The sequence below is a fragment of the Pongo pygmaeus genome, chromosome 4, assembly GCF_028885625.2.
Source record: "Pongo pygmaeus isolate AG05252 chromosome 4, NHGRI_mPonPyg2-v2.0_pri, whole genome shotgun sequence".
In the NCBI taxonomy this organism is placed as follows: domain Eukaryota; kingdom Metazoa; phylum Chordata; class Mammalia; order Primates; family Hominidae; genus Pongo; species Pongo pygmaeus.
The window spans coordinates 39,084,949-39,109,063 of NC_072377.2; the positions used below are offsets into that span (position 1 = coordinate 39,084,949).

At 32.8% G+C, this 24,115-nt stretch overlaps 1 protein-coding gene across 7 annotated transcripts in view; it reads right to left on the minus strand.

The window, feature by feature from the left end:
* Positions 1-574: 574 nt before the first annotated feature.
* RICTOR (RPTOR independent companion of MTOR complex 2) overlaps positions 575-24,115 on the minus strand; it is a 135,613-nt gene continuing 112,072 nt past the window's right edge. For 4 of the 7 annotated variants that reach the window (XM_054489567.2, XM_063664752.1, XM_063664751.1 and 1 more), the window contains 20 exons: positions 23,088-23,223; positions 22,469-22,668; positions 21,876-22,002; positions 21,343-21,507; positions 21,119-21,195; positions 20,306-20,384; positions 18,250-18,359; positions 17,416-17,503; positions 16,109-16,201; positions 15,624-15,730; positions 14,831-15,060; positions 12,356-13,364; positions 12,000-12,071; positions 9,901-10,078; positions 9,112-9,196; positions 8,139-8,372; positions 7,561-7,716; positions 7,094-7,217; positions 5,498-5,636; positions 575-5,047 (listed from right to left, as the gene is read on the minus strand). In XM_054489567.2, coding sequence (XP_054345542.1) covers positions 4,973-5,047; positions 5,498-5,636; positions 7,094-7,217; positions 7,561-7,716; positions 8,139-8,372; positions 9,112-9,196; positions 9,901-10,078; positions 12,000-12,071; positions 12,356-13,364; positions 14,831-15,060; positions 15,624-15,730; positions 16,109-16,201; positions 17,416-17,503; positions 18,250-18,359; positions 20,306-20,384; positions 21,119-21,195; positions 21,343-21,507; positions 21,876-22,002; positions 22,469-22,668; positions 23,088-23,223 — 3,484 coding nt within the window. In that variant the 3' untranslated portion in view covers positions 575-4,972. The remainder of the gene's footprint in view (positions 5,048-5,497; positions 5,637-7,093; positions 7,218-7,560; positions 7,717-8,138; positions 8,373-9,111; positions 9,197-9,900; positions 10,079-11,999; positions 12,072-12,355; positions 13,365-14,830; positions 15,061-15,623; positions 15,731-16,108; positions 16,202-17,415; positions 17,504-18,249; positions 18,360-20,305; positions 20,385-21,118; positions 21,196-21,342; positions 21,508-21,875; positions 22,003-22,468; positions 22,669-23,087; positions 23,224-24,115) is intronic. The other 3 variants (XM_054489570.2, XM_054489572.2, XM_054489569.2) reach the window with 3 other exon arrangements.

Sequence of the window (24,115 nt, forward strand, 5' to 3'; positions counted from 1 at the left end):
TATATTTTCAATGACATATACAGTGGAAGACATTGGGAAAAATGCTATACAGAAATTTGCCAAACTATCCAAAACAAAGTGTTTCTTGAAGTGAGACATACATTTTACCATATTTTATTAACAGACCCTAACTTTGACACTCAACTTTATCCTCCAGAATTGGTAATTTCTGTGGTATTCTCTTTTGCCAGTAGGTAGCTGTAGGTAAGCTTATCCAATCAGGGCAGTTTATGCGTGAGAAATCAAATACCTTCCACAGAGAAGTCACCACTGTCATATCATCATCACTCATATTGCACATTATTTCCTCAAAAAATTCAGAGCTGTTCTATCTAAAGACTGACCCATTTTCCAAATCCCTTTAGATATTTAAAAAACTACACAAATGTTTAATTATGAAGTGTTTAAGAAGAGTATTACTTTAAAATACTTGTAACAGCCACTCTACATGTCTGTGGTACCTAAAAGTCACTTTTGCTTGGAGTCACGTGTGTCAGCATCAGCATTACAGGACTCAAATCAAGGCCATATGACCACTGATTATTTTCAGATTTCAAATAAAGCAATGACAACGTTTAAGAATTTTAAGTACATTTTATTAACAATGTATCCCTTTGATAAGATTATGCTTCAGGAGGCTTTTAATGCCCTTGACATAAACTATACACATTATACAAAAACAAGAAAATCACAACAAAAAAAATCAAGGTGAGCAAAACCATTTGGGGACAAATCTTATTTAAATTATACACAACTCAATGAAATATTCTTACAGAAAAAATATAAATACTTTTTCTTTCTATGTTACAGTTATACAATATAAATCAGATTTCAATGTCTGTTCAGTGACCTACAAACACCAGAACCTCCAAATATGTAGCAGCGTATTACTAAATAAAAAAAGAAGAAACTCATGTGGTTAGAGAGCATTAAGTCTGAGATTTTTTTCACAATTCCTTACCACTTTTCAAAACTAATTTACACCATTTGTTTTACAATGCAGCTTTAGGGTTTCTGACAGGCATTTTTGTAACAATTACCTATAAAATTTTTTTCACTCCCCCTCTCTGCCCCAAGACTTTGCATTTTGTGCTAAATCAACCAAGTAGCAAAATTGAAAGGTATGCTTTTTTTGGCATAAATTATATTTTTGAAATTAAATATTCTATAAAGAAAGTAAAACAAAATGTGCAATTTATGCATGCTGTGGTGTAGCTATCCGATACTTACATTACAAAAATACTCCAAACAGGAAAAAAGTCCACATTCTGTGAGTCATATAAACCTACTAGGAATGAAAAATACCCTGGAACTTGGAACTAAAAGAAAAGAATGCTCCTAGAAAGATTCTCACAGATTTCAGTGTTCTTTTATAAGCACTGCTATTAATTTCACTGGTATGCTTTTAAATGAGATTCTCACTGTAATGACACTCTTGAGATTAAGATAGTAACAGTGTATTTTGTTAATGCAGAGATAATGGAGACTTTTCCTAACTTACATTTTGGAAAATCTGAAATGTTGGTTCATTCCAAATAGCTCCTCTAACAAAAGTCTCTCAATTTTACCTTTTCTTTTTTCCCCATGTTTTAATGGATTGTGAATCTGAGACAAAAGTGGAAGCATAAGACTAAAGGGGAAAAAACCTTACTTCCAAAGAACATTTCCCAAAGTAGTTTACAAAGTTCATCTCACACAAAATTAGCACCTCACTCTTACCATGCAAAAATAACTGCAGTTATAATTTGAATGACAGACAATTTGGTTTTTATTGCTTAATGATCTGTGCTTTAATGTGGGGATAAAAGGCATCCTCTGAATGGAATGAAATAACATTTTATATAAATAGCAGTAGGAAAATCTAAATAAGCATTGATATCCCTCTGTTGAACACTTTGCCGTTGTGATATGCCCTGAAAAACTCAGCTTTAATTATCTCGAGTTCTAGATAAAAGAGCTGAAACCCATTAAAGTTGTCACTTCAAAAGGACTTGTACACATTATTATGTTATAATAATGTATATACTTCCAAAGAGCCTCGTTTAATGTCACTGTCATATAGAATGTCCTCATTCTACTAATCGTTATTAGAAAAATTTTAATTAGGGAGAACAGACTGTTTCCCCCTTCCAATCTACCTAAGAATAAACAGGAAATAAAAGTATAAGAAATTTTAGAGCATATTTAATTATGAATACTAAATTTCTAATTTCCTTATTTATCAGTATTTACTTAGTATGTGAGGCTGAAATCTGTTCTTGAAAAACAGTTCAATTAGAAATAACAATTCACTTTACGATTAGAAATTCACAGTTTACAACCAGCACAACTGCCCAGATTCCTCCCAATTATTCAATAATTACCAATAGTACAAATTTATATGGACTAAGATTAATCCTAAAATCTTTAAAAACTACAGTATTGACATTATTTTGGTATTCTATAGTCTGTAATATCTATTATTTATAGATGATTTTCTCAATTATTTCTATTACTGCTGATATCATTCCTAACCTCTTCTGCTATAATTTAATATTTTTAAACACCTAAGTTAATCACTTGGCACTGCATGTATTTTTCACCATAAAGTCTACTTTTTACAAACAAGTACTCAAAGAAAATGTATTAGACCTGTCAGTGAAATCATGGAGAAACCAAATAGCACTATAAATTTAAGCATAGACTTTTTTTTTTTTTTTTTTTAGTATACTGATAACCACAAAGCTCTGAGTATCTCCCCAAAGTAAGTGATATAGGCAGATATGATAAGGTATACATACATATTTTTCAAAGTAACAGTAAAAAAAAAAAAAAACACACAAAACATTCAGGCCAATACTAACTAAGCCTTATTTCAGGATAGATGACCAAGGTGGGGGTACAGGGATAGTGATGGTGGGGGAGGGGGTGTGTGTTTGTGTGTGTACAAGACAAAAAAAAAATTACTGTTAACTTTTGAGGGATTAAACCACAGATTTTATACTCTATATTAACTGAGGTAGTGTTTAAAATGAATGTCGAAAATATGTTAATCCCATTATGAATAAGATTACTACATTACTTCCTTTGGAGGTTTTAACCACTATTTGGTCTAGTAACTCTGACATTTGGTTCTCTGGAAAGGCAGTTTAGTTATCCAAGACCAAAGACCACGATGACAGGCAACGTTCTTAGAAGTACTGTTGACATTTAAATAAACACTTGGGTTCAGTGATAAAGTATAAAAAAATTATTTATCTTCAATTGGATTTTATGAGAGAAAATCTGAAGAACCACTTTTCAACATAAGCAGCAGCTTACAGCCCTTATCTGCTTTGTTATAATGTAAGTTGCTACACAGTGCACATAAGAACAATTCACTGAAGTGCAGTCAACGAGGTGTTATGAAGTGAGATGAAATGCTTCATCCCAACTGGAACTTTCAGTGCCAGTAAATAAATTTTTTAAAAAAGTATCTCTGTGAGTTATGTTTTCTAGTTCACAGGGTTCTTTACAGAGATCTCAAAGAACAAGCCCATTACAAAAAGGATCTGAATCATGGGAAAATATTAATGTTGCTATGACTGTGTCATAACTGATGTGTAATTGTAATAAAAATGTTATACACAAATGAATTAAAAAAGAATCCTAATCAGTCCAGCTGGATTTTCTATTTCTATTTATATATAGATCTCAAAAAAGATAATCCTTTCATTTACAAGCATTCGAATGATGGCCATGCTATTTTTATATACAAATTTGCATATATGTTTAATTCCTGTAAAAAGTTCCAAATACCTTTAGACATATACAAATTAAACCAACAAAAACCTTGCCCTCATCAACTTAACTTCACAAATGGATAAAGGCAATTAATATACGCATAAACCCACCTACCACTGCATTTAGTTTGTGCAAAACAAAAACACTGATATAAAAATTAAGTTACTGCTGCTTTAAAATTTGGTACTTAAGGCTTTTCACTACAATTTTTCTTAATAACAAGCTTTATTAATGATTTTTTTTAAGGAAATATGGCTCTTCTTTCCCCATGGAATGTGTAAATTGCAAGCAAACTTATCTTTTCCTCAGGAGATCCAAAGTATTACTTAATGCTTTCCTATCCTTTAGGTCTAAACTAACAGTGCTTGTTCAAGTTCCTGTTTAAAGCGATGAGATGGAAAGTTGATGAAAGTGGAAGTCCATTGCAAATATATGCATTCTATAAATGGGAAGTATTTTTAATTAAAATAAAAAATGATTTTTAAATTTTATTCAAGAACTGTAGTGAAAAACCTTAATTGGTTCATATATCCTGTAATAACACATTGCAACAAAATGAAGACTTGAAAAACAAGAATCTTTATGCAAGTCTAGTAACATAAAAATAACTTATAAGTCCCGGGTTGTTGAGGCTCTTCTTTTGCTTTGAGGTTATAAACCTCTGAAGTAGTGTTACAAACATCAAGAAAAACGTGAAAGGGCCAAAGTTCCCTCTCTAATACCAGCAGTTATAGCACACCCCATTGTGGTAACAGGATGTAGCCTTAGAGACACTGATTCCTGCTTTCCACAAATTAGTTAACAAACAAGGCATCTGTATATTTACCCTAAAAATAATTCAGATAACTTGTGAAGGGTGCTTCTGCATATCCCATTATTGTTCCACTGTCATTATGCTTTTAAAATGAAAAAAAATAGAAAACCTATGTAGGTATTCAGTGCTTGGCTCTTGCATACAATGGTAACTAAAACTCTTAAAACTGTGGTAATGAATCATGAACCCCTCAAAAGGCTCAACAAAGGAGAGAAGGAAGTTGTTTTGGTTAGGAAAGTCAGCAGTTCCAACTGTTCATGTACCAGTAACTGCGGAACAGTGTACAGAAGATACTCCTGTCCTTGCTGCCTAGTCAGTCGTATTTTCTGAGGCTTTTAGGAAATCCACAAATATGAATATATATACTATATATCTATATCCATCATAAATATGAGGTCAGGATTCAGCAGATGTATCAACTATAGGTTGCTTTGGTGGTGTTGCCAACACAGCCTCTGCTTCTTCATGCATCTAGGGAAAAAATGGTGTATCATTAATGACTTTTATAAAAATAGATGATATAACATATTTATATAAATATCTAATTTTTTTTTTTTGAGATAGGGTCTTGCTCAGTCTTCCCAGGATGCAGCGTAATGTTGCCATCTTTGTTCATTGCAACCTCTGACTCCTGGGTTCATATGATCCTCCCACCTCAGCCTCCCAAGTAGCTGGGAATACAGGCACATGCCACCAACCTCGGCTAATTAAAAAAAAAAAAATTTGTAGTGACACGGTCTCACTATGTTGCCCAGGCTGGTCTTGAATTCCTGGGTTCAAGCAATTCTCCCACGTTGACCCCACAAAGTGCTGGGATTGTAGGCATGAGTCACCACACCCAGCTATAATCTGTATTTTAATTCAATTCAAACACAGAATTATTCTTGGAAGATAAATTTGAGAAGTACTAATCATACTTACTTGTAGAAACTGTACATCTTGAAATAATTCTTGTATGAACCTCCGACACGGAAGTCTGAATGTGCAGTGTGACAGCAAATGGGAAACCTCAGAGTAAAGGCATATGTCATCAAATGTTTGAGGATACTTCTCCTTAATTCTAAAATAAAAGATTATGGTGTGATGAAAACTGTAATCAAGATGTGTCTATTTTTCCTCCAAGGTATCACTTACTTTAAAAATAGATTTCCCTACAGATATGGATTAGATGGAATACTAGGGGTGATGACTTGAGAATATAAAATATTAAATATTCCTGTCACACACTTAGACATTCTGAGTTTGGGTTTTTTTTTTTTAAAAAATGATTATCAAAACCTGAATACTTCTTGTAAAATTGAAGCATTCTTTTTCATTAGCATGAGAAATTGCAAAATATATTTATCAGCCTAGGATGATTAAAATATGTTCAAAATTAAGTTTTAAAATAGAAATACATCTTTAAAGTTAAGTTATTAACATCCCTGACTGGGCTATTTCTTTGGATACTTCAAATAGCAGCTTTTAGCTAGGAGAGCACCTCAGAATCAGCTGTGAGTTGGGTGGGTGACCAGTTAAGGGCCCGCTCCCAGAGCTCCCGGCCCAGAGGTCTGCTGTGGGACCCTGATACCTATGTGGGACCCCAATACCTATATCACCCTTAAAAAAAAGCCCTACAGCTGGCCGGGCGCGGTGGCTCAAGCCTGTGATCCCAGCACTTTGGGAGGCTGAGACAGGCGATCACCTGAGGTCAGGAGTTTGAGACCAACCTGGCTAACCTGGCAAAACTCTGTTTCTACTAAAAATACAAAAATTAGCTAGGTGTGGTGGTACACACCTGTAATCCCAGCTACTCGGGAGGCTGAGGCAGGAGGATCGCTTGAACCCAGGAGGCACAGGTTGCAGTGAGCCGAGATCGCGCCACTGCACTCCAGCCTGGGTGACAGAGCAAGACTCCGTCTCAAAAAAAAAAAAAAAAAGCCCTACAGGAGACCCTGAGGTGCATTTCTTTTGAGAACCACTGCTTTAAATAATAAGAAAAAAATTAAACCAAGAAAATATGACTTGTTACACGTAAGCCCACTTTCCTCAAACTTTTTGGTCTCAGGACTTACTTTCTTAAAAATTACTGAAGACCCGAAAAAGCTTATTTTTGTGTGGGTTATGGCCACCATTAACTACTATATTAGAAATTAAAATTGAGAGAATTTCCTAACATGCATTAATTTATTTAAAAAATAAATCCATTACATGTTAACATATATTTTAATAAAAATAACTATTTTCCAAAAGTAAAAAAGTGAGAAGAGTGGCATTATTTTACATTTTTTGCAGATCTCTTCAAAAGTCTGGCTTAATAGAAGATAGCTGGATTCTCATACTTGCTTCTACATTCAATCTGTGGCCATATGTTGTTTTGGCTGAAGTATTAAAGAAAATCTAGCTTCACACAGGTATGCAATGCAGTTTAGAACTACTGATGAGTTAACTAGCCTAACTTTTGAAGTATTTCAAGTATCTTTTCTCAACTTAAAAAACAGAATAAACAAATAATACTTATGCACATAGTTTACTCACGTTAAAAGCCCAGTCTCATGACATTTAGTTGAAACTGAACTACTCAAATTAATGACTAATCTTAGAACTTCTTTGCGAAGGAGTATACGGCACATTGGTGTATCATCTGGAATTGTTTTAACACCTGAAAAGATTTCAGGGAGAAGTTAAATATTATCTATAGCACAACAAAAATGATTAAAACTCAGGAAATTTATTTTTAAACTTCACCTAAAGACCTAGAGATCAATTACACATGATCTGCCAATCATTTTGGGAGCAAAACTCTAATAAAAGCAGATAGCAAGAGGCTCTATGTCAGTGGGTGATATAGGTGCAATATTTAACAGTGTTAAATTGCTTCACTAAAATGGACATATTATTGTTTTGAGACAACTTTAATTTACAGTATTTACGAAAAACAAAACAAAACCAACTAATAAGAACAGTTTTACTAATAACGATTGGATTTGAATCTGAAGACTCACCTAGTAACAATTCTGTGCTTTTGGTGCTGCTAGCTGAGCCTTCTTGAGACACCCCATCACTGCATCCAGAAATCCCCGAAAACTTAGAGGGAACCACTTCTAAGGGATTATGGATAGTCTGCTCACACCAATCAGAATATGGAATATCTTGAAAGTCTGAAGAAAAAAATAATTATTTCAATTAAAGCACCATAATGGCTTAACTCCTGTGCCTACATTGCATACTAAAAAGAAATAATAGAAAATAACATCTTCTCTAATTGTATGCAATATACCAAACACTTCCAAAACTTTTTTCCTCATAGAAAATGAAAATAACTATAGCACGCAAAGGGCCTGGACAGGGCTGTTCACAGTGGAAAAGACCTAGTCCAGGGATCTGTCAGACTCAGGCCCCACTGTGACCTGGAACCGTGAGAGGAGCAGCATCTCAGCATAACATAATTTGGCATATCAGTGTGCTGCAACTCACCAGCTGGGAAACTCTGAATTAGAATACCAAAAAGAAATTTGGAAAAGTAAACCAGAGAACTTTAGTCATCACTAGGTTTTTCTGAAGGTGGGACATGATCACTTACCTGAATGACTACATATTGCACTCAGTTGGTTGCTGGGCTGGAAACCCAGAATTTCAATACAGACACAATAAAGGCAGTTATCATCTGTATGTTCCTGTAGTCCAGTGTCTTCTGTACTTTCTAAAAACAGAGAGGCATCTGAATGGATTGAATTCATTATTTCCGTAAGACTCATCTGCTGTCGTAGCAAGTGAAAAGAATTTTTTACAAGACCTCCAGTTCCAGATGGAAGACCTGTGCATAAGTAAATATAAAACATAATCCAATAAAGATAATACTTTTCAAGGTACCTTAAATTATGTGAAATTTTAAAGAAAGCTAAAGCACATTTTATGACTCAAAATCTAACCGGAAAGAAAAAAAGAATAATTTGCTTTAAATTATAAAAATAAGGAAAGCCAGCAGATGTTTATTATTTTAATATCGTGTTTTAAATACAAAATGGAAAATTGAGATTATGTAATACATCATTTCAATTACTGTCAATATTTGCCTAAAGATATGTAATAATTCTAAGTACAAAGAGGCATTTGTTTAAAAAGTCATTAAGAATATAAAGCTATAAAACCTGTGGCTTATATTTACATATTGAAATATAACAGTTCAAAACAAAGACCATGTATTTTATAAGTACATTTCTCTCTCCTTAGTCTAAATAAACAGCTATTTCCTGATCTATGAGGATTAGTGTTATACATTGTTCATGTGCTACTTTTAAAAAACAGAAACAACTAATTTGGTTTTTATTTCCTTGAAAGGTTGAGTACTTCATTGAAAACACTGTTAAGTCCCTCACACATACACAAAAATGTGGTTTAATTTTAAGCTGACTTTAACAATTGTTTTGGTATAATTTTAAAGTTGATCCAAAAGTAAGTCTCCCTAAATTTTTAGTGTTATCCCACTAGAAAGAACTAAGAGTTTTCTTTTTAATATAAAGAAGCATCTCACAAGTACAATGCACACGCATTACCTCCTGCATCATGGGCAAATGCTCTTGCACTTCGATCATCATGTGGTGGTATGTTTTTTGTCTGAAAATAGGGAATATCCTTTACCTAAAAAAGATATAAACCATGATAAGTCCTGCTATAAAAATAAGCCCACTTTATGAAAATTTGCAAAATTAAACAAAATAAAATTAAAATAGAAATACCATAGCATATGAACCTATAATCAAGTTTACTGAAGGTTCAACTACCAAAACTTAACAAAATAATCAAAAAGTCCTTATTATATTCTTAGTGACTAAATGAACATTAATTATTTTAGTGTTTATCTAAAATGTCTTCAAACTTCTAAGAAAATGTGTTCTTTAGTACTATATACCATCTAGAGATCTGCGGGTATCTCCTGGGATTAGGGTCACCTTATATTACTGGGTACCACATATGGCTACCTTTTATGGGATAAATAGGAATGAGGATTTAAAAATGAGGTATAAGTTAAATGTGACTAAAAAACAAGTTAGAAAGTTCATAAATTTCTACAGAGAATTATGGATAAGGAAATCAAATGAGATACTGATTTAATATGGGAAGAGAGGGAAGGATAATGTTCTAAGGACTAAATAAAAGAGTATAGAGTAGTTGAAAAGGGCAAAATAATTTTAATCTTAAAGTTTCTTTAAACAAAACAGTCTTAAAAATCATGCTGCCCCAAACTGGTGCCCACTCTAAATTATGATTTCTAGTAAGCAGGTACACAATATGAAAAAATAGGAAACCAACTCATAGGAAAACAATAAAATGTATGATAATACCTGGAATATATCATTTATATCCACCGGGAGAGCAAGACCAATGTAATCATCTGAACCCCCATATGTGGCACTGGACACCATGGACCGCACTGAGGAGGATCGTTGCAGGGTATTTTGATTAATAGGACTCAATAAATCTTCTTTATCTAATGATGCATAACTTAAGGCTTTCATGAACCTATAAAACCATAAAAAAACCACTTGCATTAGTTTCTTGATCTGTAATTTTAATCATATGAAGAAATAACATATATTCCTACCTTCATAAAAGACAAGTAGCTAGTCATGTATTAAGCAGTGTCATCTTGTTTACTGGGAACACATAAACACTTTAAAATATTAGCTGTTATAGACTGCTATGTAAAAGGTCACCAGTAATGTTGACTGTTACCAAAAACAACTGTTACGGTCTCTCAGGTAAAGGTGAAAAGGTGGGCAATTAGAATAACTTTCAACATCTAGAAGTAAAAAAAGAAACTGACCTCAGTAGTCAGAGCATGGTCCAAGGACTATCTTCATAATCACTTGAGACTACTAGATTTGGCATTTATGTAACTAAGGATATGCGTATTAACTCTATTTAATATTATATTTATAAAAAATGAGATCAATTACATATAATTATTTGTGTGATAATTACCTTAATGCCTTCATTATCAACATAAGATTTACGTAGCACACAAGACAGACACAAGAGCAAAATGGTCATTTATGACAAGAGACATCCTTGTAAAAAGCACTGATATTTCCACAATGTACTGATATTTCCACAATGTACTTCTTACTACTAGAGATTCCATAACAAATATGATACACTGATATTTCCATAAGATACATGTTTCTCATACAGATTCTTACTTATGCAACAGACATGCTAAAATATTTATTTGGTATCTGCTGTATATATACAAGGCACTATACAAGGTTCCACATTTATATACATTTATATGAAGATATTTTTGTTTGGAAAACCAAGTCTTTAAAATGTATGAATGCAGCCTAATATTAAATCAAATAATTATTTTGTAAAACACACAAAATAAATGCTTTCTAAATAGTAGCTATTAAGATTATCATAGCAAAAACCATGCTCCTAATTTCCACCCAAAAAACACTCTTTCAAACTGGAATCTGTTACATTTATTTGATTCCATAAAACTCTTCAAGGATTACTGGAGTGGGAGGAAAATAATTATTGGATTATTCCCCTTCTCAATTCCTATTTCAACCAGTATAGCTCCCTTTCTATCTATTCTACCTATTGGGTTTCCACAGAAATCTTTATGTGAAAAAAGAATTTCTCTGCTTAAAAAACAACAATACAAAAGTTGACAACCACTGATCTAGTGCAATCTCTACCAGATGAGGTAACTGAGGCTTAGGAATTTTCAAAATTCATGAACTTTACTGCATAGATTTGTAACAGTGAGCTGTTGAGTGTTTCCCTGGTTTTGTCCTGGACAAGGTTGCCAAAGCTAGTGAGTTCCAGATAGATGAGACATTACTGCACAATTTCTTAAATCCTGTAAGGGTACATAATTCATCATCTGCTACCAGGAAACCCTCTATTAAATGTGTTAAGCATTATTGAAACAAAACTGCTTAATGTTATTAAGAATAATGTAAGGGCTAGATGGATTACATTAAATAAATGCCAATGATGATGATAAAAATAATAGCTTTTATTGAGTGCTTAATATGTGCTACAGTATTCTAACATATACTGTTGACATATAAGTACTTGACATATATTAATCCACTTAAATAAATGTAAATGAATAATTTAAAACTAAGGAAAGTTGTTTAGAAGCATTTGGTCCAACCACAAAAATTATAGGTACAAAATTTTTTTGCAGCAAATACTGTATATCTTTTAAAAGTAAAATCTAAACTGTTCACTTTGACTAGCTTGATATAATCTAAATATGGTATAGAAATCCCTGCTGAGTCATGAGGACCAAGTAATTCATTTAGTGTTTATTAGGTTCCTATTTAATAATCACAGCTACTTAAAGTGAAAATAATTTCACTGTAATTTTCAGTTATCTTTTTAAAAAAATAATAAAGAGGTCAACTTTTGGAGCCTTAAATTGACCTACCTGAAAAGGTTGTTTGTTATTGTAGGTCTTAAGCTCCTGATTCCCCCGACATGCTTCTTTTTAAAATCGATCCTTGCAGAAGCGAGAAATAAATAAAAAAAAGCTTGTGACTTGTATGTCCTTTGCAAAGCATGTATGTTTATTTTCAGGGCCTATAGGATTTTCTTCCCCCCTCGCAGCTGCAAGAATCCATTTCAAGTCATATCGGGTAACAAGGAGCTTATAGCCTACCATAGTAAACAATTGTAATAGGTCAGTTATGAGGCTCACATAGTGTAAAACCTGGCTAACATTTTGTATTTAAATCTGTTAAAATGCAACCATTATTGGTCACTTCTAAACATATATTTGCTCACCTGCTTGGTGTTAATCTGGACTCAAAACTGTTGGCCTTCATGGTGATGGTATCAGTAAATAGCACATCTTTTGCTGGAGATGCCAAAGCTTCGGAGTGAGATAAGGATGGATGCATTCTTTGTTGCTGTAGTCTTTTCAGTGTAGCATAGCCAAAAGCATCTCTAGAACTTGTGTAACTAAAGTTACAATCTGCTAGACTTTTAATTGTAGCAATAGAGGGTGCTTTAAGGGATTGTGCTCTTCTAGGAAGCGTATGAGAAGAACCTGGAGGCACCAGGGACACCGAATTTGATTTGGAGAGAGACAGATGGTTAGACTGTGGCGTCAAATAGTGGCTTGTCTTAATAGTTTTAGTACTTACCACAGTACTCATGCTTCCACAGTCTGTGTCCATAGTTGTAGCATCTACACCTACTGTCTCTCGTGAAGGACTTGAGCTCATTGAACTTATGCCACTTGTTGTAGTGTCTGTATTAAAACTTTGGCTACGTATCTTCATATGTGAGCTCGTTGAACTTTCTACTACTAACCTCTCTCGGCTTGTATTTTCTCTGTGATTCTCTGTACCAAAATTCCTGGTGAATTTTAAGTCATTTTCTCCAATGCTTGGTGTACTACCAGTGTCTTCAATGTGCTTATTCCCCATAAATGAAGTCTCTAATTGTAATGTTTTCTGTACAGTGGATATGGGTGTAAAATCATCACTATGATTAAAATCAACACTGGGCTCCGTAAGTGTTCTGATTCGCCTGTTGCTTGTCTTACTTTCAGATGATAATTTCCCTCCTTTTGGATCACTGCTACTACGATGTTTTTTGTTAGGCAAAGTAAGTGAATTTAAGATACGATTCTTCACAAGTTTACTAGAAGCAAAGAAAGGGAATGAATTTTTATCCTTTATGGGTCCAGATCGGTCATAAAATGCTGGCTCTGTATCTTCGTTGATATCAAGGAAAAATGTACTAGTAGAGCTGCTGCCAAACCGGTCATCCTCCAATATGAACATACCTATGATTGAAGGATCAATTAATAAAAACACATATAAAATGACAAATTCACGATAACTATTAGTGACATCACATTTCAGGAAATTTTTTTTTAGTCATCTAGAGGAAAAAATTTAAAAATAAACGGTTAAACCATTCAGCTACATGAAAATATCTTTCTTGAAACCCAGAGTTTGGACTTGAATAAAATGTAAAATTATGTAATTTATGAGAATCTCCTGTTATTTCCAAAGAAAAATTATTATAAGACCCACTATGGCACAGGTTACACGAAGTTTCTTTTGATTCTCCAAATATTCAGGATGAAATTAAAGGGAAAAAGGAGACTTGACCATAGATGCTTACTCAATTACTACAGATTCCTAGTGGTTCATCTTTAAATTACTATAGGCAGGAGAAATTCACCTTGTCAGAAATGAATTCCCAATCTTAAAATATACTTACAGAGAACCAAGTGGTAACATTATAAATTCATGTCTAAATTATGTTTCTCATTTTACCTTAGATACTAAGAAACTCATTAAATTTAGTGCCCACTACTAGAAGACGCAACCCAAGTGAGTGCCTAATGACATCTACACGATTTTTCTTTTATTAACTTTTCTGTTGAATAATTACAAATATTCCAAATATATTCTGAAAGAAGGTAAAAGAAAATCCTAAGTGAATCTGCATACTGCATTACCATTTCTATATTTTGTCAATTCTAAGATGCACACTTTTCACATTTAATCCCTTCTATTTTCACACAGAATCTGATTCTAAAATCAATATGCATCTTGTAATAGTAGTATGTCCTAGTTTAATAGGCAGCACTTTTTCTTTCTTCTTCTTTTGTGGTACATAAAATATTGGTATATTTCATAATTCATGGCATCTCAGATTTGGTGAAATACACAGTCTGATAAAGCTGACACTATCTTCTTAAAAGGAAGAACCATGCCTTAAATTTTGTACACCTAACACCACTTAGCACAGGACTTAAAACCACAAATCATTTTATATGTAACTATTTTTGTTACTCTATTAACAATTTCACTATTTTAAAATTCAGTGCTTCTCTCAAAAATGAAGATGTGAATATAATATCTGTTAAAAATATATTCTGGCTCAACAATCTCAGTATCTGAAAAATGAGTAAAAAGATTAAATAAAGAAGGTAGACAAATAAATACTTATTATATTTGTTTCTTTTCTGTCAAAAAAAGGAGGACTGGTTCTTCTGGCACATGGCTTATTACATAACTTTGTAGCAATTCTCAAAAGCTACTTAGAATATAAGGAGAGAGAACAATGTAAGCTGGTGATTATACTCTGTGTTATGAAAATATACACATTCTCCAAGAGGCTATTATTGCCAAATAATTATCTTAGACAAAAGCAAATTACAAATGTAACAAATACATTTAAATTTAAATATAAATGTTAACATTGGCTAATTTTATATGAACCTGTCAGGATACTCACTTGATGGCACAGATTCACTTTCACTATTATGTCTAGAGCTAGTTGACTCTGAGTTCAAACTTAGAGTGCTTGGGATAGATGAAAGTTCATTACAGAGTTGTTCCACATCATCTGGAACCACTGGCCACAGATGTTTACGACTATGCCTCACAGCATCCCAGTTGTGACATTTTAGAATATCACAGCCTTGTTTGGTTTTAGCTATGAGCCCAAGTACATATACACAGGTCCTGTATACAAAAGATGCAGTAAAAACAGTTATAATTCCAAGCTGAGATTTCTTAAAGCAACCACAGATTAATTTGCTATACGTACTTTGAACTTTCTCTAAAATCCACCAAAATGGTTTTGTTTGTGGAAAAAAAAAAAACTTATTAAGACTAGTTAGGAATAAATTAGCAGCAATAAAAAACAAGCAAACCTTTCCAATAAAAATAGTAATTACAACAAAATAAAAAGAACACAATGCAATATGAGCAAAAAAGATATATTAGCTTTTCTAGTATAAATCTGGAACAGCTGGGTTACTGTAATACTGGAGTATCTGTACAACACTATGCCTTACCTGTTACCTACAAGCTAAACTTCAATATCATAATAAACATCAAATTATAGTAGTAAACAAGGAGTTCGTTTAGATGTTTAACTTAATACAGTTAATAATCTTGTATCATTAGAACTTTCAGTGGATTAACAGTTATGCATTGCACTTAATCATAAAATACTTTCCCCTAACATCCATTTGTGAATAACAATGTCTACATTAGAAAGATTTCCGAGTTAAATGACCTACCCTCTGATGGAAAGAACTTCACACTGTTTTGCAAGTTTTAGTATATCTGGAATCACGTTTTCTTCCTGTAGCAAATTGAGACCCCAATTTGATGAGCCGATATTTCCCTGAAAGAAAAGAAATCACTTACATCAAATATATTTATAAGAGTAACTCTTTCAAAAGATTTGGAAAGTTACCAAGAAACAAATTCAACCTCATCTCTGAGAGAGAAAAAATGTAAAAGCCTCCTCAAGTAAAAAACATTAGGCATGAATTAATTCTAGTTGTCTTAGCAACAAAACAAAAGTCACGAAACCAATAGTTCAACCATCTATTCTTCAACATAGAGATAATACACTTAAATTGGCAGGAACAATCCAGTATTAAATATTAATCTAAGAAGTAGTTCCAAAGAAAATAATATTTATCTATTTAGTATAAATGAAAAAAAACCCGAAAAATCTAAAAATTGCGAAGATCTTACAGAAGTGTTTATTACAAACCAAGGCCCAAAGAGATGCTTTCAGTTTTTTAATTTCTTCCCACTTATCCAAATCTGGTGTACGAACATTACGACAGAGTTCTGTAATAATATTCTGGAGAAAGAAAAAAAAATCACGAGTAATAATATATTTATGTATTTAATATATTCTTACTGCATCATAAAACCAGTATAACGTTTTTTGTCATTTTTTATACTTAAAATTCTAAATAATTTTATGTAAAATTTCTTCAGAAGCAGCATTAGGGCAGGGGTTCTGAATTCACATTCTAGAATTGTCACTTATTAACTGCATGGCCTTGGGCAAGTTACTTCATCTCCACATCCTTTGATTTCCTAATATCTAGAAGAGTGATAATAACATTTGCATCATAAGGTTTCAAGATTTAATAAATTATTGCACATACAGGGCTTACCAAAGTACTTGGCACTTAGCATTACTAAATAATCATACTTATTCTTTAAAATAGAAAGTAAATTAGTGCTTAGGTATTATCATACTATGTAGGTAGTAACACTGATAAAATCATTTAAATTTTTAGTGAAATTTTCAAATCTTAATATGAAAATACTTGTCCCAACAGTTTTCACAGAGGTAATATAAAAACACATGAAACTATAGAGTACATTTATGCAAAACTTTGTGCTCTTGAGATGAATACTGATACAATCGGGAACTAAATTGTTAAATAACTATTGTTCTGTCACAAAAACAAATATTCCTATAACTATTTATTTCTAAAATAAGAGAAAGGTTACATTTATTGAAAACAGTTGCATGACGTATTCAGAACCATAAATGCGGTGTACATATTATAACTCAAAGAACAACTGCTTGCCTATGCTTGTTACATTCCATGAAGTACATGAGAATAAAATGTGCTCACAACCAGCAACTCTCAATTTATTGCTCAACAAGGATAACTTAATCTGTATCAGGTTCAGTTTAATTTCCCAATGAGTGGAAGAAAAACTCAGTTTTTCAGTACGTTTCTGGAGATCTGAATTTCTCCAATAAACTCTAAAAAAAGAACTCAGATCTTCACTGGAATGCTTACTCTACATAACAAGTTAATTATTCAAAAGGTCATACACAAGTCAGTTAATACATTGCAAGGCCATTTATATTTCTCAGGTTAATAAATATAGAATGCCTAAGTCAATTACAAAATAGATGAATTTAAAAGCAATTACACCACTGATATTAAAGCTTTTGAGAAGTTTTTGCAAAGGTAATATTTTAGCAATGTTAAGATTTTGGTTTTTTTACTATTGTAGCCACTTAAAATAAGTGAATTATGTTTTTACCTGTATTTCCAACAAATGGCAGCCTGTTTTATGGTGTACCAGTTGTCCATAAAGGTGTATAGGCAGGTAGACATGAGGACGCTGTAATCTAGTATAATAAAGATGATTACTATATCTCCTGGCTAATTTAAATATGCTAATTAGAACAAAAGAATTTTAATAAATATTTGATAAATAAAATTAGATACAACTCTCCAGCATAAATAAAAATATGAAAGTAACAAGGAATGAGGATTTCTCAGGTAAAACATAGGCTGGGCTTCCCTAATCCAAAAGATCCAAAATCCAAAACTTTTTGAGCACTGACATGACACTGTAAGTGGAAAATTCCACACATTAGTATTTAATGCAAACTATTTCATACACAAAATTACTTATAACACTGCATAAAATTATGTTTAGGCTACGTGTATAAGGTGTATATGAAACAGATTAATTTCATGTTTAGACTTGGGTACCATTCCCAAGATATCTTGTTATATATATGCAAATATTCCAAAATCTGAAAAAATCTGAAATGCAAAACATTTCATCATTTTGGATAAGTGATGTTCAACCTGTAACAGTTTATCAGATCTCAAAGTACTAGTAAGAGAATCTAGGGCTAGAAATACAGACTGGGGTGCCAGCATGGATTATATGTGAATGCGTCATCAGTAAGGATATTCAACATGCTATGAATGCCACTGAATTTTTGAACAATTAATGCTGTGCATTAAGATTCTTCCTATATCATGTAAGAAGCAGAATGTACAAAAACTCAGAAATGTTAAAAATAATTTATGATGAACTAGTTTTAAATCTGATAATTGAGAACTAGCACTGGGTACACACCTTTGGTTACTCCGACGAACATAGTTATCACCATCAACAGGCTTCCGGTAAGTAGTAAGTGCTTCATTGAGTTGTTCCTCAATCAAGTCAACATATTTGGAGTTATATTCCTAGAGGATAATATTGTTTTAATTGCATATAGTATCACAATGAGTCACTAAATTTAAAATATGTCAGATACTTAGCAAAGGGTAGACAGATCAAGGTATTATGAATGCAAATGTTCTATCATATCCATAAGCTTTCGGCTCAGGTTTCAACTAGTACTATATACTAATGACCCCCATATCTGCTATCTTCCTCACAAATCTGAGCTGTAGATCCACATTTTCAAGCCATCACTTGGTTACTGCACAGACAATGCCAGTTCAACATACTGAAAATTCATTATCCTAATCTTAACAAACCACTTTTTATAAATGTGATCTCTTAATAGTGATCCATTATATATTCAGTCATTAAATTAGAAACCTTATGAGCCAAGTTGGACCTCTTAGTTACTGTATCCAATCAGCCCATAAATTCTGTCCATCTTATTTTGAAAATGCCCAGAAAATGTGTCCTCATCTATTCAACCTAACTACCAGTGAAGTTCAGGCACTCATCAATTCTTGTTTCTAAATTTGTGTCAATATTCCTAGACTTTCCCTTCAATGATCAAAATTCCACCTCTTCACTGCAACCTGTCAGATTACTAAAGTACAACTCTGATCACTCTTTAAAAGCTGTTAAGGATTCCCCACTATATATACAATTGAAATCCCTTAGGATGATATAATATGGCTTACGAGGCCTTCTACAATCTAGCTTTAATTTACCATTCCAGGCTCATCTTGCTACTCCACACTTATCTTAGTTCCAACTACATTGGAATATGACTTTCTTCATAAGTCTATTATGTTCCAATGATCTATACAGCTTTATTCTGCTCCTTCTTCCGTGGATACCCTTCTTCTAATTTATTTGCCTACTTACTCCTCAAGACCATTTCAAGTATCACATCTACTGCTCCTATCCAACATTTCTGTTGATAATCCCTAAAGCAGAATCATTAATCTCTCCTCTGTGTTCCCTTATACCTTGCATATAACTTTGTTATAGCTCTTATATTTTATGCTATTTTCAAGCACTGCACCAATATTCTAAGCAATTTTCTAATACTATGATTTGTATAATACATTTTATTATGATGATTTAAGTATCTTCTAGGAAACAAACCTATCACATCTTGTCTCAGTTCTACAATTCATCGAATACTAAAAGACTTCATGCCTTAAGTTGCATGCTTCAAAGTTTTAGTCCATTTAAGGAGTATCTCTTATGAAATATGGTTCAATACAGACACTATAAAAGAATCTGTAACTATGTTAACAAAAAAGAGAAAACAGGACAACTGATCTGAAATGATGAAAAATCTAAAAATCATTTATATTGGTAAAGATCATTTTGACCATGGGTTTCCAAGATGCTTTGATGACTTATAATACTTCAAACAAAATAATGAAGCCACAGCAATCACCAGCTAAAGAAAAGCTAGAAAAGTTGTTTCATATCTTCAAACTACTCTCTTCTTAGCAGGCTTCCCTATGACAGCAAGAAGTTCATTCTCAGATTTAGGTAAAGTAGTATCCTAAAGTAAAGTTTAACTAAATGATTATATCTCCTTGGGATTTCAATCTCCCTTCATTTAAAAAAATTATTTTAGTTTTAGCTTAAAAGGGCTCATGCAAAGTTGTAGGCCATATTAAGGGACCCAAGAATGAAAGAAATGATAAACAGGGCCAAAAATTAGATTATAAAATCAAATGAGTTGAAAGTCAAATTTCAATAGAATGAATACAGTCAACAGTTCAGAATAAAAGAAATAACTGTAGTTTAAAAAAATGTATAACTATAAATACTAGCAATTATGCAGAATTTAGGACTCAACTTGATGTTTAAATATTTAACCTTATTAATTTCAAAACACTGATATAAAAAACCATCCTCTAAACTCACAAATCAATTTCAGAAGATAAAAACACACAAATTCAACTTTATCCAAATAAGAAGTTACCTTGTGCCACTTTTCCAATTGTTTTGCTACATAACCTCTTTCATTCAGATAGGAAAATCCTTTTGGAATGGAGAGAAATCTGCAAATTAAAACAAGCAATAGTTTAACATAGAGTCTGGCAAAAAAGTATCTTAAGAAGCTAAAATAACTAAAATTTAAAAAAGTATAAGGAGCTAAAAGACTTTAGGAATAGTTCGTTCCTAAAACTAAAAGGTCAACTATAATTTATTATAACTTCAATTACAAATAAATTTTCACAATCTTTGCAACAACACGTGAACCCAATCACAATAAAGAAAATGTCAGCCAGGCACGGTGGCTCACACCTGTAATTCCAGCACTGTGGGAGGCCAAGGTGGGTGGATCACCTGAGGTCAAGAGTTCAAGATCAGCCTGGCCAACATGGTGAAACTCCGACTCTACTAAAAATACAAAAAATTAGCTGGGCGTGGTGGCGTGCGCCGTTAGTCCCAGCTACTTGGGAGGATAAGGCAGGAGAATCACTTGAACTTGGGAGGCAGTGGGTTGCATCGAGCCAAGATTGGACCATTGCACACTCTGGCCTGGATGACAAAGCAAGGCTCTGTCTCAATCAAAAAACAAAAAAAAAAAAAGGAAAATGTCATGAAAAGTATGAACAGACCAAAAAAATTAAAAAAAAAAAGAAAAACCCAAAACAATGAAAAGACAATGTTTCAATATTAAAAGGTAAACTCTTTAGCATACTTCCCATTTGGATTTGAATCTATCTTTAATATACACTGCCAAAGAACACAACAAAAAAACATAATTGAAAATTTACTTAAAATTTACCTCAGAAGGAGAAGCAAACCCTTGTCTCCAAGGTGGGATAACGCTGGTTTCATCTGAATGAGAGCATGAAGATTGGCCTAAAAGAGATTATCATTATTTTTTTACAATTGCACAAAAATAGCAAAATTTTTAGTTCCAAAATGCCTATTATATACTTTTACAAAATTGTCAGATGAGTATTTCAAAAAAATTTAAGTATTAAATTATAAAAAATGAACCTTTACCTTATCTTCACATGCTTCATCGAGGATATCAAGAGCTTCAGAAGAAATCGTTTTGTTTTTATCATGTAGCTGGGTCACTAACAACTCAATTCCCCAATTATTAAAGAATTCAACATTAGCTCTCAATAATACCCTTAAATGTTTTGTTGCATAGAGTCTGCAGGCCTATAAAGATAAATGAATACATTAAAAAAAAAAAACTTCACCATAAATAGCCTATTTGATTTTATTTTGGGATAGTCCTGCTACTTGAAAAGGGAAGAATGCCTGGAATTGGCGGTCTAGCCCTTGATATGAATACTTTTTTGCTTCTTGTAAAATAAAATACTTCCCTTTCTATCTAGCAGCTTCTTCCCCGTGATATAAAAATCTGAGTACTATATGCAGTTCCTTAGAGAAACTAAAATTTTAAAGTAAACTCAATTTCCATATCATATTCTTAGAACTTAAAATTAATTTTACTTAGCCCAAAATTCATAAAGTAGTGAATTAATTGGTTATAAAAATAGTTTTACTGGCTATGTTATACTCACATCAGTAGCTGCAGTTAAAATTTTGGAAAGGATGACTCTAGCCAATCCATCTCTGCTATAGTCCAAGCTAGAAACAGTAAGTTTTAGCAAGTGATCTTGGTTTTTCAAGGAGCAAAGATTAAGGAGACTTAAAAGAAAAAAAAATAAGAAAGGTTAAAAGAAATTACTATATTGATACATTAAACAAATATTTTTTCCAGCTTTACTGAAGTATAAATGACAAATAAAAATTGTATTATTCAAAGTGTATAACTTGATTTGATATACACATACATTGTGAAGATTACCACAATCAATGAACACATCAATCATCATACATCAATCATCACACATAGTTACTATTTTGAATGCTGGAGTGGGAAGAGCATGAAATCAATTCAACGTATATTTTTAAAATTCCTAATATAAACAAGCTTTTCGGAAAGAAAGCATTTAATAACAACAATTTAAAAAAGAATATTAAAGCAAAGATAATGCTAATTTAAAATAAAACTTAACCAAACACACATACACAGACTAAAAAGCATACCATATCTAACTACGTTAAAAATAAAGTTCATGTATATATTGCAACAAAATCTAGGAATGCTCACCACTGAAATACACTGCATTTTTCCAGCATTTTAACTCCATGAGGGTGGCAAGAAAGTGTTCCAATAAATAAAAAGTAGTGTTGACTAAGGGTGGTCAATAAACCATTATTTTGAAGACTTCTTTCGGGTTTCATTCCAGATGAAGCATTGAGCCACTGAACAATATCCTTTACTAGATCTTCTAAGTATCCTTGCCCATCCTAAAAGTAAATACATTGTGATATTGTGAGAAAAGCATTCAAAATCTGTAATTAGAAAATCAACTTCAATCAAGTACAAAAACTTACTAATAATGATGAAGTTACCAATAATAGCTATCAATCAGTGAGTACCTGTTGTTTTTTAATCCACTTCAACACAATGCCACATGGAGATGATATTATTCTCCATTTTACAGAAGAGTAAACCAGGTCTTCTAGAGGGCAGATAACTTGCCCAGTCTCATAACTAGTGACTAAGTTGGGATCCAACTCTAGGTCTGGGATCATTTCTTATGTTTCCAAATACAGCTTATGCATATTCAGAAACAAAAGCAAAACACAAGGTGGAAACAGAGGGAGGGTAAGGGAAGCAAATTCAATAAAAAACATTTGCTCTGGAAAATATTCAGAATGCCCACCTCTTCAGATTCAAGAAGAAATTCTGTAAACTGGCAACCTACAACTGTGAGCTGTTTGGCCTTGGCAAAATCCAGATCCAGGTTGGCATATAATTTACTGCTGGGCTTGTAAAAATAAAGCAGTCTTCGTACAAACCTAAAATCAAAACACAAGTAGCAACAAGGTAAGAAATGAAGCAATTATTTTAGAATCTTAACCATTACTTATGATATAATAAGGCTTTCAGAATATGTTTTCGGTCTGAACCATTGGGATAAATGGCAAGAAATGTATTAAAAGTGTTTGGTACATGATATGGTCTGCCTGTGCCCCCACCCAAATCTCATCTTGAATTGTAGTTCCCATAATCCCCACATGTCGTGAAAGGGACCTCATGAGAGGAGATAAGATTATGGGGGCGGTTACCCTTATGCTGTTCTCGTGACAGTGAGTGAGTTGTCACATCTGATGGTTTTATCACCAGCTTTTCCCCCTGTGCTCTGTACTTCTCTCTCCTGCTGCCATAAGAAGGATATGTTTGCTTCCCCTTCTGCCACAATTATGTTTCCTGAGGCCTCCCTAGCCATGTGGAATTGTGAGTCAATTAAACCTCTTTCCTTTATAGATAATTTCTATATTATCTGTAGAGGCAGTTATAAATAACTGCCAGTCTCAGGCAGTGATTTATAGCAGCATGAGAATGGACTAATACAGTACATTTCATACCCAAAAAAACCCCAAAAACCAAACAAACAAAAAACCTTCATTTAAAAAAATATCTCTGTGGAGTAAGAATTTTATAGTGAGATGGTTAGAAGAAATAAAGGAGAAGATGCTAGCCGGATGAATGCAGATTTAACATAGCTAGAATATAAAAATTAGATAAATGAGGATGTCACCTGAACTTAGATTTTCTTCTATTGTATTCATGAAGAACTTTGTCCCATGGCTCAATAATGTTCTATTGTTAAGATAATTGTAAGATACTACACTATGATTTTGTTGGTTTTTCACAATTAGGCAAAAGGTCAAGCATAAAAGTTGCAAT